This window comes from Cervus canadensis, chromosome 28, assembly GCF_019320065.1.
Source record: "Cervus canadensis isolate Bull #8, Minnesota chromosome 28, ASM1932006v1, whole genome shotgun sequence".
NCBI classification, from domain to species: Eukaryota; Metazoa; Chordata; class Mammalia; order Artiodactyla; family Cervidae; genus Cervus; species Cervus canadensis.
In genome coordinates this window covers 24,496,257-24,509,188 of record NC_057413.1, presented here as the reverse complement: position 1 = coordinate 24,509,188, position 12,932 = coordinate 24,496,257, and the positions used below count along the sequence as shown (strand labels likewise).

General features: G+C 37.3%; 1 protein-coding gene across 4 annotated transcripts; it reads left to right on the top strand.

The window, feature by feature from the left end:
* Positions 1–1,175: 1,175 nt before the first annotated feature.
* GMNN (geminin DNA replication inhibitor) lies at positions 1,176–11,134 on the top strand. Of its 4 annotated transcripts, none has more exons than XM_043450537.1 (8): positions 1,176–1,334; positions 3,261–3,318; positions 4,049–4,126; positions 5,896–5,973; positions 6,613–6,760; positions 9,028–9,110; positions 9,409–9,519; positions 10,701–11,134. In XM_043450537.1, exons 2-8 carry the CDS (start codon positions 3,268–3,270, stop codon positions 10,788–10,790), a joined length of 639 nt encoding a protein of 212 aa, XP_043306472.1. In that variant the 5' UTR covers positions 1,176–1,334; positions 3,261–3,267; the 3' UTR covers positions 10,791–11,134. The 4 variants fall into 4 exon arrangements, with proteins under 4 accessions (XP_043306472.1, XP_043306471.1, XP_043306474.1 ...); XM_043450536.1 differs by having other exon boundaries at positions 3,243–3,318; XM_043450539.1 differs by lacking the exon at positions 4,049–4,126.
* Positions 11,135–12,932: the final 1,798 nt, after the last annotated feature.

Here is a 12,932-nt window from a genome sequence, read left to right as displayed (position 1 = left end):
TGGTAGGTGGCAGGAGATGGGCACGCAGTGTCCGCAGGGTACACAGCTGAGAATGCATCGCTTTCAGAAAGGTGATGCTGTGTAGTTACCAGCTATTTCCCTCCTTCTGAGAATGATAGTTCCATGGAAAGTTAAGGGAAAACAGACTTGTATTAACATTGACAGCTATGGTAGGTATAAACAAACTATTTAACAAGACTCTGGTTATCTGAAGTGTACTATGCCCACAAAGAAAGTTGAGAAATTTGTAAAATGACTAAAAGTAATAACAATAATAAAAAGCTACAGCTAATTATTATTAGGGCTTGCCGGTGGCTCAGGGGTAAAGAAGCCGCCTACAACACAGGAGAGTCGAGTTCGATTCCTGGGACGGGAAGATCCCCTGGAGGAGGAAATGGCAACCCACTCCAGTATTCCTGCCTGCAAAAACTCAAAGACAGAGGAGCATGGGGGCCTACAGTCCATGGGGTTGCAAAGATTCAGACACAATTGAGCGACTAAACAACAAAAACAATTATTATTAAGGTTTTCCTGCTCCTTCAAATTGCAATGGCAGCTGTATTTCAGTGCCTAGAACAGTACTGGTACCTACTAGGCGCTCAATCAATGGGCCTGTTGCACGATTAGGCCTTCTAGTACTACTGAAGTGAAGTGAAAGTCGCTCAGTGGTGTCCGACTCTTTGCGACCCCACGAACTATACAGTCCATGAGATTCCCTAGGCCAGAATATTGGAGTGGGTAGCTTTTCCCTTCTCCAGGGGATCTTCCCAACCCAGGGATCGAACCCAGTTCTCCCGCATTGCGGGCGGATTCTTTACCAACTGAGCCACAAGGGAACTAGGGCACCACAATTTAGTCAACATGAAACAGCCAAAATATAAAACCTCTTAATACAATGAGGAGGCCGCGGAACAAGGATTTTCAGAAAAATACAATACTTTTTTTCTCTCGGTGTTTACATCTAGTGGGGACAAAAAAACCCAAAATCATTCACTTTGAACGGAAGTTGAGACCGCAGGACAGAAGCCGGGACCCAGAACCCACTCGGGCCCAAATACACACCACGCCCACCACGCAGGCGCAGGAAGGGGCGGAGCCAAAACGGGCGGAGGCGAGAGGCAATTCGTCGGATTCCGATAGCTCCGCCCTACGTCTAGCGTCAGGAGGTTACGTGATCGTCCAGGGCCGGCGGGAAGAGTTTCAGTGTTTTCCCAGCAGCGCGCGCCCTCACTCCAGCGGCTGCCGGCCCAAACGTGGGTTGGCTGTGAACCCCGCGCGAGGAGCAGCGGTCACAACTTCCTGAGTTCGCTACGAGTACTGCACGCTTCCATCCGGTAAGTGTGAGAGGGGTGCCTGGAGGGGGTCCGCAGGGGTTGCTAGATGAGGCCTCTTAGGGCTGCCGCCGGCCAGAAGTCGCGTACTCCTCTGATGACTGCCTGGCCACTGTCGGGGTCGGGGTGAAGAGGCGATTAAACTGTTGCGGGGTTGGAGGCGGGGGCGGGGGGGAGGTGAGACTGGACCCCGTCCCATTAGTTAGGTCGGTTTTGGCGCGCTTTCCCGTCCGCACTCGCTATTGGCTGGCGGGCGCCGTCCCCAGGCGTGCCCGTGGGTTGGAGGGCCCCGGCGCGTTGAACCTTCTGCCGCCTCTTTGGCGTCTGGGTCTCTGTCCCGAGGACAGACTTGCGGGGTTATGGGGTGGTTTCTGTGCAGTTGGTTGGTGTGAGGGCATCAGCGTTGGTGTACCTTGTCAAGAGGAACATCATCCGTCCTCATGACCAGGAAATAACTGGTGGAAATCCATTGTTGTTGTCTAGTCGCTAAGTCACGTCCGTAGCCTGCCAGGCTCCTCTGTCCATGAGATTACCCAGGCAAGAATACTGGAGTGCACTGCCATTTCCTTCTACAAGGGGATCTTCCCGACCCAGGGATCGAACCCGCGTCTCCTGCATTGACAGGCTGTTATTTTACCACTGAGCCTCCGTAGTGGTCCGCTAACTGGCCTCGGGGGAGAAGATCCCTGAATCCTGCGTCTGCTCGTTTAAAGAAAAAATGAACGTGGTGACACTTGGTTTCATCATTTTATCAATAGTTCCTTGGGCTCACTCCTATGCTAGAGTTTTCAATCTAGTTGTTTAAAATAACTAGATAATAAAAAGTAAGGATGTCGGCGGGAGTGGAATGAGCAAGTGAGGAGTAAATCATGACGTGTACGAAATCATTTTTTACATCGCAGTTTAGGACGCATTCCTCAGCTAAATTAGAACCTTCAGGAAGCAGTATTTATTCCTCCTATGCCATACACTTTGATGTTTTAAACACCCACTAAGTGATTTTGGAATCCCAGGCCTCGACCCGCAGTTTGAAAACCACTACCCTGGCTCAGCCCGACCACCATTTGCTTAACATTGAAGAGACTAGAAAATAGGATGCGTCACAGCATTAGACTTTTTTTCCTAAGCTTTTATGATTGCATTTGTGTGTGCTGGCACACAGCATAAAATGTATTCACATGGGATGGGTCATAGTCAAAGTTTAGAAGTCACTGCACTGAGTAAAGAAAGGCATAGCTACAGAAATCAGTGAGATCTGTATGAGAGAAGAGAGACGGCTGGGGAGTTCAAATTTGGGTTTGGAGTGAGTGGAGCCAGTGTTCTGGTTAATAAGATTGCATAACCCTTTGTCTCCTCCCTTTTCTTTGCATCCATCAGTGCCTTAGTTAATGGTGGTTAAACATTCCCTACACATGGAAATGCATAATCTTACTTGATTAGATATTAAGTCAGTATTAAGTTATTGCTGGTTACCAGAGCCAAGTTTATTATAGCTTAAATCTACCTTTGAAACAGCAAAGTTAGGATGCTGTTTTTGACCTGATCATACCTGAATGTCTGTGTTTTACTTTTCCCACTGACCATTTTTCAGATCTTTGGGAGCCCTGCATTTAATATAGAACACCATCATGTTTTGTAAATTTGCTTAGACTACATATTTTCTCATATGTAACAAAATTTTACCAGCCAGAATTATTTTGTGTGTCTGTGTGTGTGTATGTATAAAGTAAAGATACTAAGAGTCATTAGCTTTAGTCACTTGTCATTGACAGGGCTGAGTTTGGGTACAGTAAGAAAAGATTTTATCTTTTTTATCGTTATGATTTTTTAATTTTTATTTTTACGTTGTACTTTGAACAAAAAACTAAATTTCACTTTCTGATGCAGATTGTTCTGTTTTTGAATTGCTAGTCTTCTGCTCTTCATCAGGTGTGTAATGAGTCACAGCATGAAGCAGAAACAAGAAGGACTCCAAGAGAATGTAAAGGTATGTGATGCAGTCACTTTCAGCTTTTGTAGAAAGCAGGTAGTTAGATGTTTTTGACATAATTTGGTCAAATTTAACTTGGCTATAATTTCTATGAACCTTGACTTAACTAAATTTTGTGTCTGAGGGCAAGTAACAATAGAGGACTGTTTAAAAATGAATTATGGTTGAATATTAAGTTTTGTGATCCAGGCACATAGGATGTTTTTCCATTTATTTAGGTCTAAGTATTTTGTTGTTTTTAATGCTATTGTAGCTGGAATCATTTCCTTAATTAAATTTTTGGTGTGGTCATTGCTGCTATATAGAAATGCAATTGACTTGTATCTTGATCTTGTTTCTTTCAGCCTTGCAGAGCTTGTTTATTAGTTTCAATAGTTTTTTTTAGTAAATTCCTTAGGGTTTTCTGTATACAAGACTTTTTATTCCTTTGTTTTTACTCTTACTACATTTCATGAGATGGTTTTATTAAAATCCTTTAAGTGTATATTCAAATTAGATCTTTGATCACAGAGACATTTTGCATTATTGCCTTGCCTTAGTATCTTCCTTACATTATTTTTCTTGAATAATAGTTTGTACTGATAATATGTGAATTTGATCCCATCATCTTCCATAAAGGGTAATAACATCTTCCAATTGTGCTTTGTATGTGTGTGTTTTTAAACTTTTTATTAGGAAAATATTAAAAAATAGTAATTTAATCTCAATTTACTTCCCCCACTTTCAGCAATTATCAGTATATCAGTTCAGTTCAGTCGCTCAGTCGTGTCTGACTCTTTGCAACCCCATGGACTATCAGCATATGGCAAGTCTTATTTCATCTCCGTCTCTATTCGCTCCTTCTTTCTTCCACTGAATTATTTTGAATCAAATCCCAGGCAGATAATTTATGTAATTCCAGCAGAGTCTAACATTTAAAGAGAAGTCTAATATTTAGTAGTTATAGTACAACTATCTGGGATAGAAAAGGACCTGGGTTCTGCTTGGTTCTGCCTCCAAAACTGTGATGTTGGGTGAGTTATTTAGCATCTCTGCCTCAGTTTACTCATCTGTAAAATGAGCGAGTTGGACTGAAGCTAGTCTGTAAGAGTATATTTTAGGAGTTCATAAATTCCTTGCCAGTCATACACAAAATGCTGTGTGTATGCTTGTTTTGTTATTACTGTTTCTTGAGGGGGTTTGCAGAATATAAAATTGTTTTCTAAAAAGATTAAGAGTCATTAATATATGAGAACCTTTCTGGTTGTAAAGAGCTTATTCTAAATGCAAGATATGTATGAATAAAATGATAATAGCAATATTACATTTGGGTGGCTGGATGCTATAAAGCTTACAGTTGGGAAAGTTAAATCTTGGAAATGGTCATTTAGTATTTCAGTCATTTATCTTAGTAGCAAGTGTTTAAATAAATTAACATCTATTATTAAAGGGTTTCAAAGTTGTATTTTCTTCTGTTTGTCTGGAGACTGTTGACTAATCTTAAATTATATCTGAAATGTTGGTGTAATATTTGTTCTCCCAGTAGCCAGCGTTTGTTCTTCAGTTCAATAGTGAGATAATAATCAGCAGTAGAAACTTTACCGTGGGAAAGGTGAGCTCTAGTCCCGTGGAGTGCAGTGTGGAATCAGTAACTTTCTCACGCTGCTCTGGTGTCATGTTCTTACTAACTTTGTTTGAGTATTCACTATTGTTTGCTATCCCATGGTGGCAGTATAACTAATGATTTTTTGCAGATATAGTAGAGAGATCTTTTAGATCAGGAAATATGCAGGAAGGTATTTACATATTACAAGGAAGGCAATTTTTTTCCTGAAACAATAGCTTGGGCATTTTGGAGTTCTAGTATGCCTCAAGCACTGACATTTTTGTTGTCTGCTAATGAATGGTCTTGAAGCAAACTGCTTCTACACTCAGGTAAAGGTTGAGGGGGAGAAGCAGGTCTTCTTACATGTGTAATGTTCTTAAAATTATATTCTTGTGGTGAATTCATGTAAATATGTTAGGGGATATTCACAATTTAAAGAAAGCCTAAGAGGAATCCTTTTGATTAGGGGAGAGAAATATTTTGCAGTTAAATAATTAACCCTTTCCTCCAATTTGCCCCTTTTGTGGGTTTCTGCCATAAATGTAATGATATTTGGTACATTTCTAGTTTCTGTGTGGAAGATCTTTTTTTTTATAAGATGGAATACAGATATTTCTGGTATTCTGGAATTTCACCATATATGAAGTATTAGAACTTAAAAATGTTATATTTTTGTTTTAACTAAACAATGACTGTATGACTGTAGCAAGAACATATATTGAAATGGGAGAAGAGTGACTTGTTTGTGTCAAGTTTGAGTAATATGATTTATTTTTAGAATTTCTTCACACTTTATTAGAATTTTAGGGAAATAATAAGTTTGCTAGTTGATCAAACCATGTGTAATTTTATAAAATTATATACCATATCAAACATTAATGTCCTTTGGGTTGTTTTGTTTTGTTTTTTTGTAAATTATAGTAGGATTAAGTTAGTAACAGTCCATATAGTAACTTAGTAACCAGATAATTTATTATGTTGACTTTCAGAGCAGTCCTGTTCCAAGAAGAACTCTGAAGATGATTCAGCCTTCTACGGCTGGATCTCTAGTTGGAAGAGAAAATGAGGTGTGTATTGTTGTATTGTTGAGCTAGAATGGGATACAGATGATACTGCACTTACATTAAAAACATTTCAAAGACTTACTTGGTCAGAAATACCTAAATCATTGAAATTTGGAAATAATTTAAGGATAACAATTGTATATTCCCCACAGAAATGGTTTTTGTTTTAATTTCAGTTTAGGAAGTTGAAAGTTGGTATGGATATCTGTAGTAGAACTGGGATAATAAATTATGAGTTAACCTATAGGCATAATGTTTGATTTCTTTCTCCTTTTTTTTTTTTAAGAATAAAATGTTAGATTCAATCATTTACCCCTGTATGTAAATAATGAAATCATGGATGAGGGTTTCTAGACTTTTATGGGTTGAAAATCATGCCTTCCCTTGGTACTGAATTATTTAGGTAATGAAAATGAATTCAGCTAAGCCTTAGACCCAAGTCTAATCTAAAATAATTGCTGTAAATAAAATTCCTAAAATATGACTATATATTTTTGTAGAGTTTTGAATTTATAATTTCTTAAAAGAGCCAAAGATATCAAAAAGAGATATGAATACTTTAGTTTTAATTCAAAAGAGACAAAGCTATTCAGCTTTCTTGTTCATTAAACAAAATGACTGATGTACATATTTTCATTATAGTTGGTTAAAGGCTTGTCCAAACAGAAACATTGGAATGACCAGTTAATATCTAAGACTTCCAGCTCTGGAGTTGTTACTGACCCAGAACATAGTAAAAATAAAACTCTTGGAGGAGTCAGCCAAGAAGCATTTGATCTTATGATTACAGGTACAAAAAAATATGTATATATGCAGCTTTTATCTTAAAAACCTAAATTATAATAAGGGTAAATATTGTTTGTTGTTATGAATTCTGCCCACAGCTTTTTAATCTATTAAACTATTTTGCTTTAATGTTTTTGATAATTTAAAATTTCTTATGGTTGGAAATATATAAAATGTAAATTTGGACAGGTCCTATGGTTTGGTAAGATCCATATATGGGTTTAATATTAAAGGAAAGGATAGTGAATAATATGGCAGCTTTGATATTGGACATGTAAGACTTAGAAATAGTCTCTTCTCAAGCAAAGTGTCTAGAGAATGAATTTGTGGAGAGGAACTTGAAGAAAAGATACCAGGAGAATGATATAAGGGAACAATCGGAACAAGAGGAGTGAAGATGAGTGAGAAGCATGTGCCTGTGATAATTACTGGTTTTAATGGAATGGCAGTGGAATTCAGAAAAGGAAGCTAGTGATATTTTATAAGTATTATGGAAGGTGATTACTTCTATTCTAATAATGAGTCATTGGATATTATTACTGAGGAAAAAATCTGAGACCTAGAGAAGTTAATGGCCTCACCCAAGATTAAAGTGGTGTTTGGGCTCATTTTGAGTTGCCTGAATGACTGGGGGAAGAAATAAGTAGATAGTGGGTTTTTTAGGCAAAATAAAGAAAGGTTGATTGCATACAAATAAAGAAGTTTTAATAATAGTGTAAAATAAGCAACAGGATTTGTGATACTCATCTGATTTGGCTAAAATTAATGAAGATTGATAGGAAATAATAACTAAAGTTAAATATGGAAATAACTCAACTACACATTGTATTGCTATCATAACCACATAGAAAAAATTAATTCATTTAACTTGAACATAGAACTCTTGACTATACAACCTCAGTGGGATATACTGTGAGGACTAAAAGAACTACAAAGAAATCTTGAATTTAATTTTTGCTGTTAGTGGTATTGCTATAGTAGCAGTTATGGGGGAAATTTGAGTATATTTTAGGATTGAGCAAATGAGTAATATGTTGATATTTTTGGGTTCATGGTATGGTGAAGGGAGATACAATATGTAATGGGGAAGGAAAGGAGGAACTCTGTTGTGGAACTGGAATTGGGAGTGTTGGTATGAACTGATTTTTTTGTTTTTTAAAGAATCTACCTCTGCCAGTGAAAGAGCCCAGAAACAATGGCACCTAAATAACAAGAAGCACAATCACATCCAGTTCTTGGTTTGTAAACAGGATTCTCCACTAAAGCTCCCTGGAGAAATGGCTGCTTCCAGGACTGGGGCAAGCTCACTATAGAGTGAGCTTGTAATCTCTTGTGTTAGAAAATCAACAACTGATGCAGAGGTTAAACGGATAAGGAGACTGCTTTAAGGGATCCCCTTGGCTAAAGTAGGGAAAGTTTGAGCATCAAAATGAATGATGACAAAAATGGATTATAATACACTGAATTAAAAAAGAGTACATGAATCCATACTGGTAATTTTCTTCTGAATTGGGGGAGGGGATGTTCTTTGACAGAATAATGCCAACTACTGAATGTAGAAGGAACTACATAAATGGAAAATCACTACTTTTTTTATCCACCATAGAAGCAGATTTAAGAAATATTAGTGGAGCTAAAACTGGAGGAAAGGTTGTTAGGGAATTAGATATTAACACCACAGACTCAAAAGTTTTACTCCATAGATCATTTACTTGTTACTGAAGGAAAAAAGTGTCTTTACAAGGGAGAAATCATCTTAAACGATTGAATATAACATCTAGGATTGTGACAAATTAGTATGTGCTTCTTCAGTGGTACACTGGGAAGGATACAACATATTTACACAGTGTCCTTGCCAACATGTATAGCTTGAACCTAATAATGAAAATGGACAAATGCAAATTTAAGGGCAATGTAAAAATAACTGATCTGGACTTTTCACAAATGTCACTGTTAAACAAAAAAAAAAAGTATGAAGACACATAGCAAATGCAGGAAACAACCTTTAACAATCTAGGTGAAAGTTATATGTGTATTGTACTGGTGTTGGAATTGTTTTGAAAGATTGAAAATCTTCAAAACATTTGGAAAAATAAGAGAAAAAACTGATTTGGCTTTCTAACTTTAATCTTTTTTAAAAATGGTATTACTAAGTACTGAATAAGACTAAATTTTTTTTTTAATAGACAAAAAGTTACTGGGTTTTTACAGCAGTATATATATACAGTAATGATTTCCGAAGTTACACTGTAAAACATTCATTTATTTTAGAAAATCCATCCCCTCAATATTGGAAGGAAGTGGCGGAAAAACGGCGGAAGGCTCTCTATGAGGCCCTTAAGGAAAATGAGAAAGTATGTACTGAATATAATTTGTGACATTTTTAAACATTCCGGGATCATTTTTCTTCTGCTGTCTAAGATATTTTACTAGAGCAATATAAACCAGATTTAATGTTGGCCTAGTAAAAGTTTAATTAGGCAGAACTGTTACACAAAAAGAAGCCTATTGTGTTGAGAGTCACTTGGACAGCACCTTTGTTAGCAACTTTGTCCTAAATGTGCTGTCAGGTGTATACTTGGAGGCATATAATTTGGTTTACAGTGTTGCAAACCTGTGAGATATTGAACTATTTTGATTTATGTCACATAGCTTCATAAGGAGATTGAACAAAAGGACAATGAAATTGCCCGCCTGAAGGAGGAGAATAAGGAACTGGCAGAAGTGGCAGAACATGTTCAGTATATGGCAGAGATGATACAGGTAGGTGTCTTAACCTTCACCTGACCCAGAGTCCTCTGTTTTCCTGTCGAGTCCAGGCAGTGTGATCAGAACGTGTTCGGGCTCCAGGATCAGATCTCCCGGTTTGAGTCCTCGCCCCCGCCTAGCGCCGTTAAGTTAGAGTCAAGCAGGTTGTTTGTCCTGTCAGGGCTCCATTTTCCTCGTCTGTAAAACGGGAGTAATCGTGCCTCCTTCATAGGCTTCCCATGAGAATAATGAGTTATAATAGGGAAAAACAGAGAACTGCCTGTGTATAGTGAGAACCCAGTAACTGTGAGGTGCTGCTGTTTATTATTATGAAACAAAAGAACACCTGTTTTCTTGTAGAGATACAAAAAGGAATTATATCTGAAAAATATAGGGAATTTATTATATTTCACAGGTGTCAAATTTTCAGACAGGCTTTTTTAAACATTTTTATTGGAGTCTGGTTGATTTATAGTGTGTTAGCTTCAGGTACACAGCAGAGTGGATCAGTTACACATACATATATATACACACAGACACACACAGCTTTTATTTTAACTAACGCTGATGAGACATGATGGGCACTTACAAAACTGGTATTAATAGTTGGTGTACTAAATAGCTTTGGTCATCTTACCTGACTTTTTTTAAAATTTGGAAGTAACTAATGTGTTTATAAGTATTAACCTGGTGACTCTTAATTTACCAGTCTTAAAAACTAGGTCTTAAATTTATTCATGTCTGCAAAACATCATCTTATGGTTAGGAAGGAAGTTTTTCAAATCACAGGTTTTCTTGTACTGAATTTCTGCCTTACATTTTAGCACCATGACAGAATAAAGTTTTCATTTGGAAGCAGTGTAGTAGCTGTCTTAACTGCCGTGGGAGTATTGGTCCAAAGCAGATGGGAAATTAGGAAACCTAGTCCTTTACTGTAGTTTGAGAAGTACTGGTTTGAGTTGTATTCTGAAAGCATCTCAGTACTTAAAAATAAGCAAATTTGTAAACACTGACTTTGCAGAAATAGGATCTAATATGGTTAGCACTTGGATATAACACTTGACTGCTTGTAAGTGAATTTAGTAGAGACATTATGAAACCTTACTACAACATTGAGGGTTCCTTGTATCAGCATAGTAATAATGGACTTGGATTGTAAAGTTTTTAAAATAAATTATTGGTTTATTCTTTAAAAGAGGCTGAGTCATGAACCTCTGGATAACCTTGAATCACCGTATAGTCAGGAATTTGATCCTGAACAGGCAACTGCTGAGGATTCTGAATGAAGTAGAAGACTCAGAAATTGCTGGTACATGCGCTGAAGAAGTTGTGTCTTCCCCTACAGATGTAAAACTGAGTATATGAAATTCAGTAACTGCCAAAGTTTACCTCCATTGTAGTTCTTTGTAGCAGAGCAAATAACTTTATTATATACTTTTTTTTTTTTTTTTGCAAATAACTTTATAATGAAAACTTGTTATCAGATTCTCTTGTTTGTATCCTGGAGCCCTTTTATTGTATTAAAATACAAATACTATGTATTTTTAATCTATGGTGTTTTGTGTAAATAGCATTTTTTCAGTTGTCAGACATGACTTGTATATATGATAAATAAACTTCATTCTACTGAGTTTTGTGTGTATCTTGGAAGAATGAAGTATAAAGTCTGTGTAGAAAATTTTTCTATTTCTGTGCTTTTTGTTTTGTTTCGTTTCTGTTCTGCTAACTAGCTTGGAAGAAAACAAGGGGAAATGACTTCTCCCTCTTTAGACTGAGATAGCTGAGGTTTTCCCTCATAAACCTGGTTGCACCTCAGGCTCACTGGAGGGAAATTTGATTTCTGGACCCGAAGCCCCAGTAATAGGACCAAGTAGAAGTGTGAACATCTAGAGATCCAAAAGCCCCCCGGGTGAATCTGATTAGCCATGAGAAGGCTCAACTGGCTGGTAGGATCCTACTCTTCTTGGAAGGTTAAAATGTTGGGGTGGTGGTGGTGGCCTTAGAAAAACAGAGGGTGGAGCACATAAAGAAATGCAGGAATAACTAAGGGTCCTGAAACTTTCTGTTAACACATTTCACGTACTGGAGTAGACAAAGTGTGTATATTGAAGTAAGAGGGTGAAATGGAGGGTGTACTGTTTGTAGGAAGAAAAAGACAGGGGGAATTGAGAAGTATACCGCATTGGGATTGAGTAAGTTCTGTGGACAGCATACAAGCAACTTGGTGTAAATTGACAATAAAGAGCAATATCAAGCTTTTAAGGATTACTTTAGGCATGTTATTCTAGAACTTCAATTTTCTTATCTCTAATATTGAGGTAAAGTCCACCTCTGTGTTTGTGAGGACTAAAAATTTTAAATAATGGAAACTTTATTAAACTATAACAACATTGTCCAATAAAGGTTTATGGGATGCTGGAACTGAGTTGTCCAGTATAATACCCAGGTATCCTTGAGTACCAAATGTGGCTTTATGAATGAGGAACTAGCAGTTTGTTTATATTTTAAAGAGCCATGTGAGGTCAGTGGCTGTGTATTAGTGCAGCTCTATATGTTTTAGATGTGGTATATTAGCCCAAAGAGAGAATTGACAGATAAATTTTACACTGTTTTTTTTTACCACAATAAAAATAATTTTTTAAAAGAATTAAGGATATTCTTGATTAGAGGGAGAGGGGAATCAGAGGAGTTTAGAATGAGTGGTAAAGAGGAGAGCTAAGTAGAATAGGATGACTTGGCAAATAGAAAGTATTTCTGGAAAATGTCAAAAACGGATTGCTAGGATTTGGTAGCAGGGAGCAAAAGGGGAGGGAACTGAGGATTTTAAAATTTAATGTCAGAGCTAAAACTAGTAATCTTCTAGAAGAAAATAGGAAATTTTAGTGACCTCAGATTTGGTAAAGATTTCTCCAAAAGGACACATCACTAATTATGCCATAAATCGGATTGCATAAAAATAAAAAACTTCTCTTTGAAAGACTTAAGAGAATGCAAAGACAAGCCACAGACTGGGAGAAAATACTTGTAAAACATACCCAACAAAGGATTCTATCTATAAAGAACTTAAAACTCATTAAGTAGATAGACAACCTTTTCTTTAAATGGAGGAAAGGTTTGGACACCTGGAGAGCATATGTACAGATGGTAAACAAGTGTGTGGAAAGATGGCATTGTTAGTCATTAGGGAAGTGCAAATTAGACCAGCGAGATTCTGTTAGGTGTGCATCAGAATGGCTCAAGTTTGAGAAAACCTTCACAATACCGAGAGTTAAGGATATGAAACAATATCGCATAAGGATATGGGACTCTGGCAGTCCTGGTGGCAATATTAAATGCTACAGGTGCTGTTGAACTGTTAAACCGTTCTTTAAAAATTAAACACACATTCTGTATGATCTGACCATTCTACTCTTAGGTATTCTTACCTG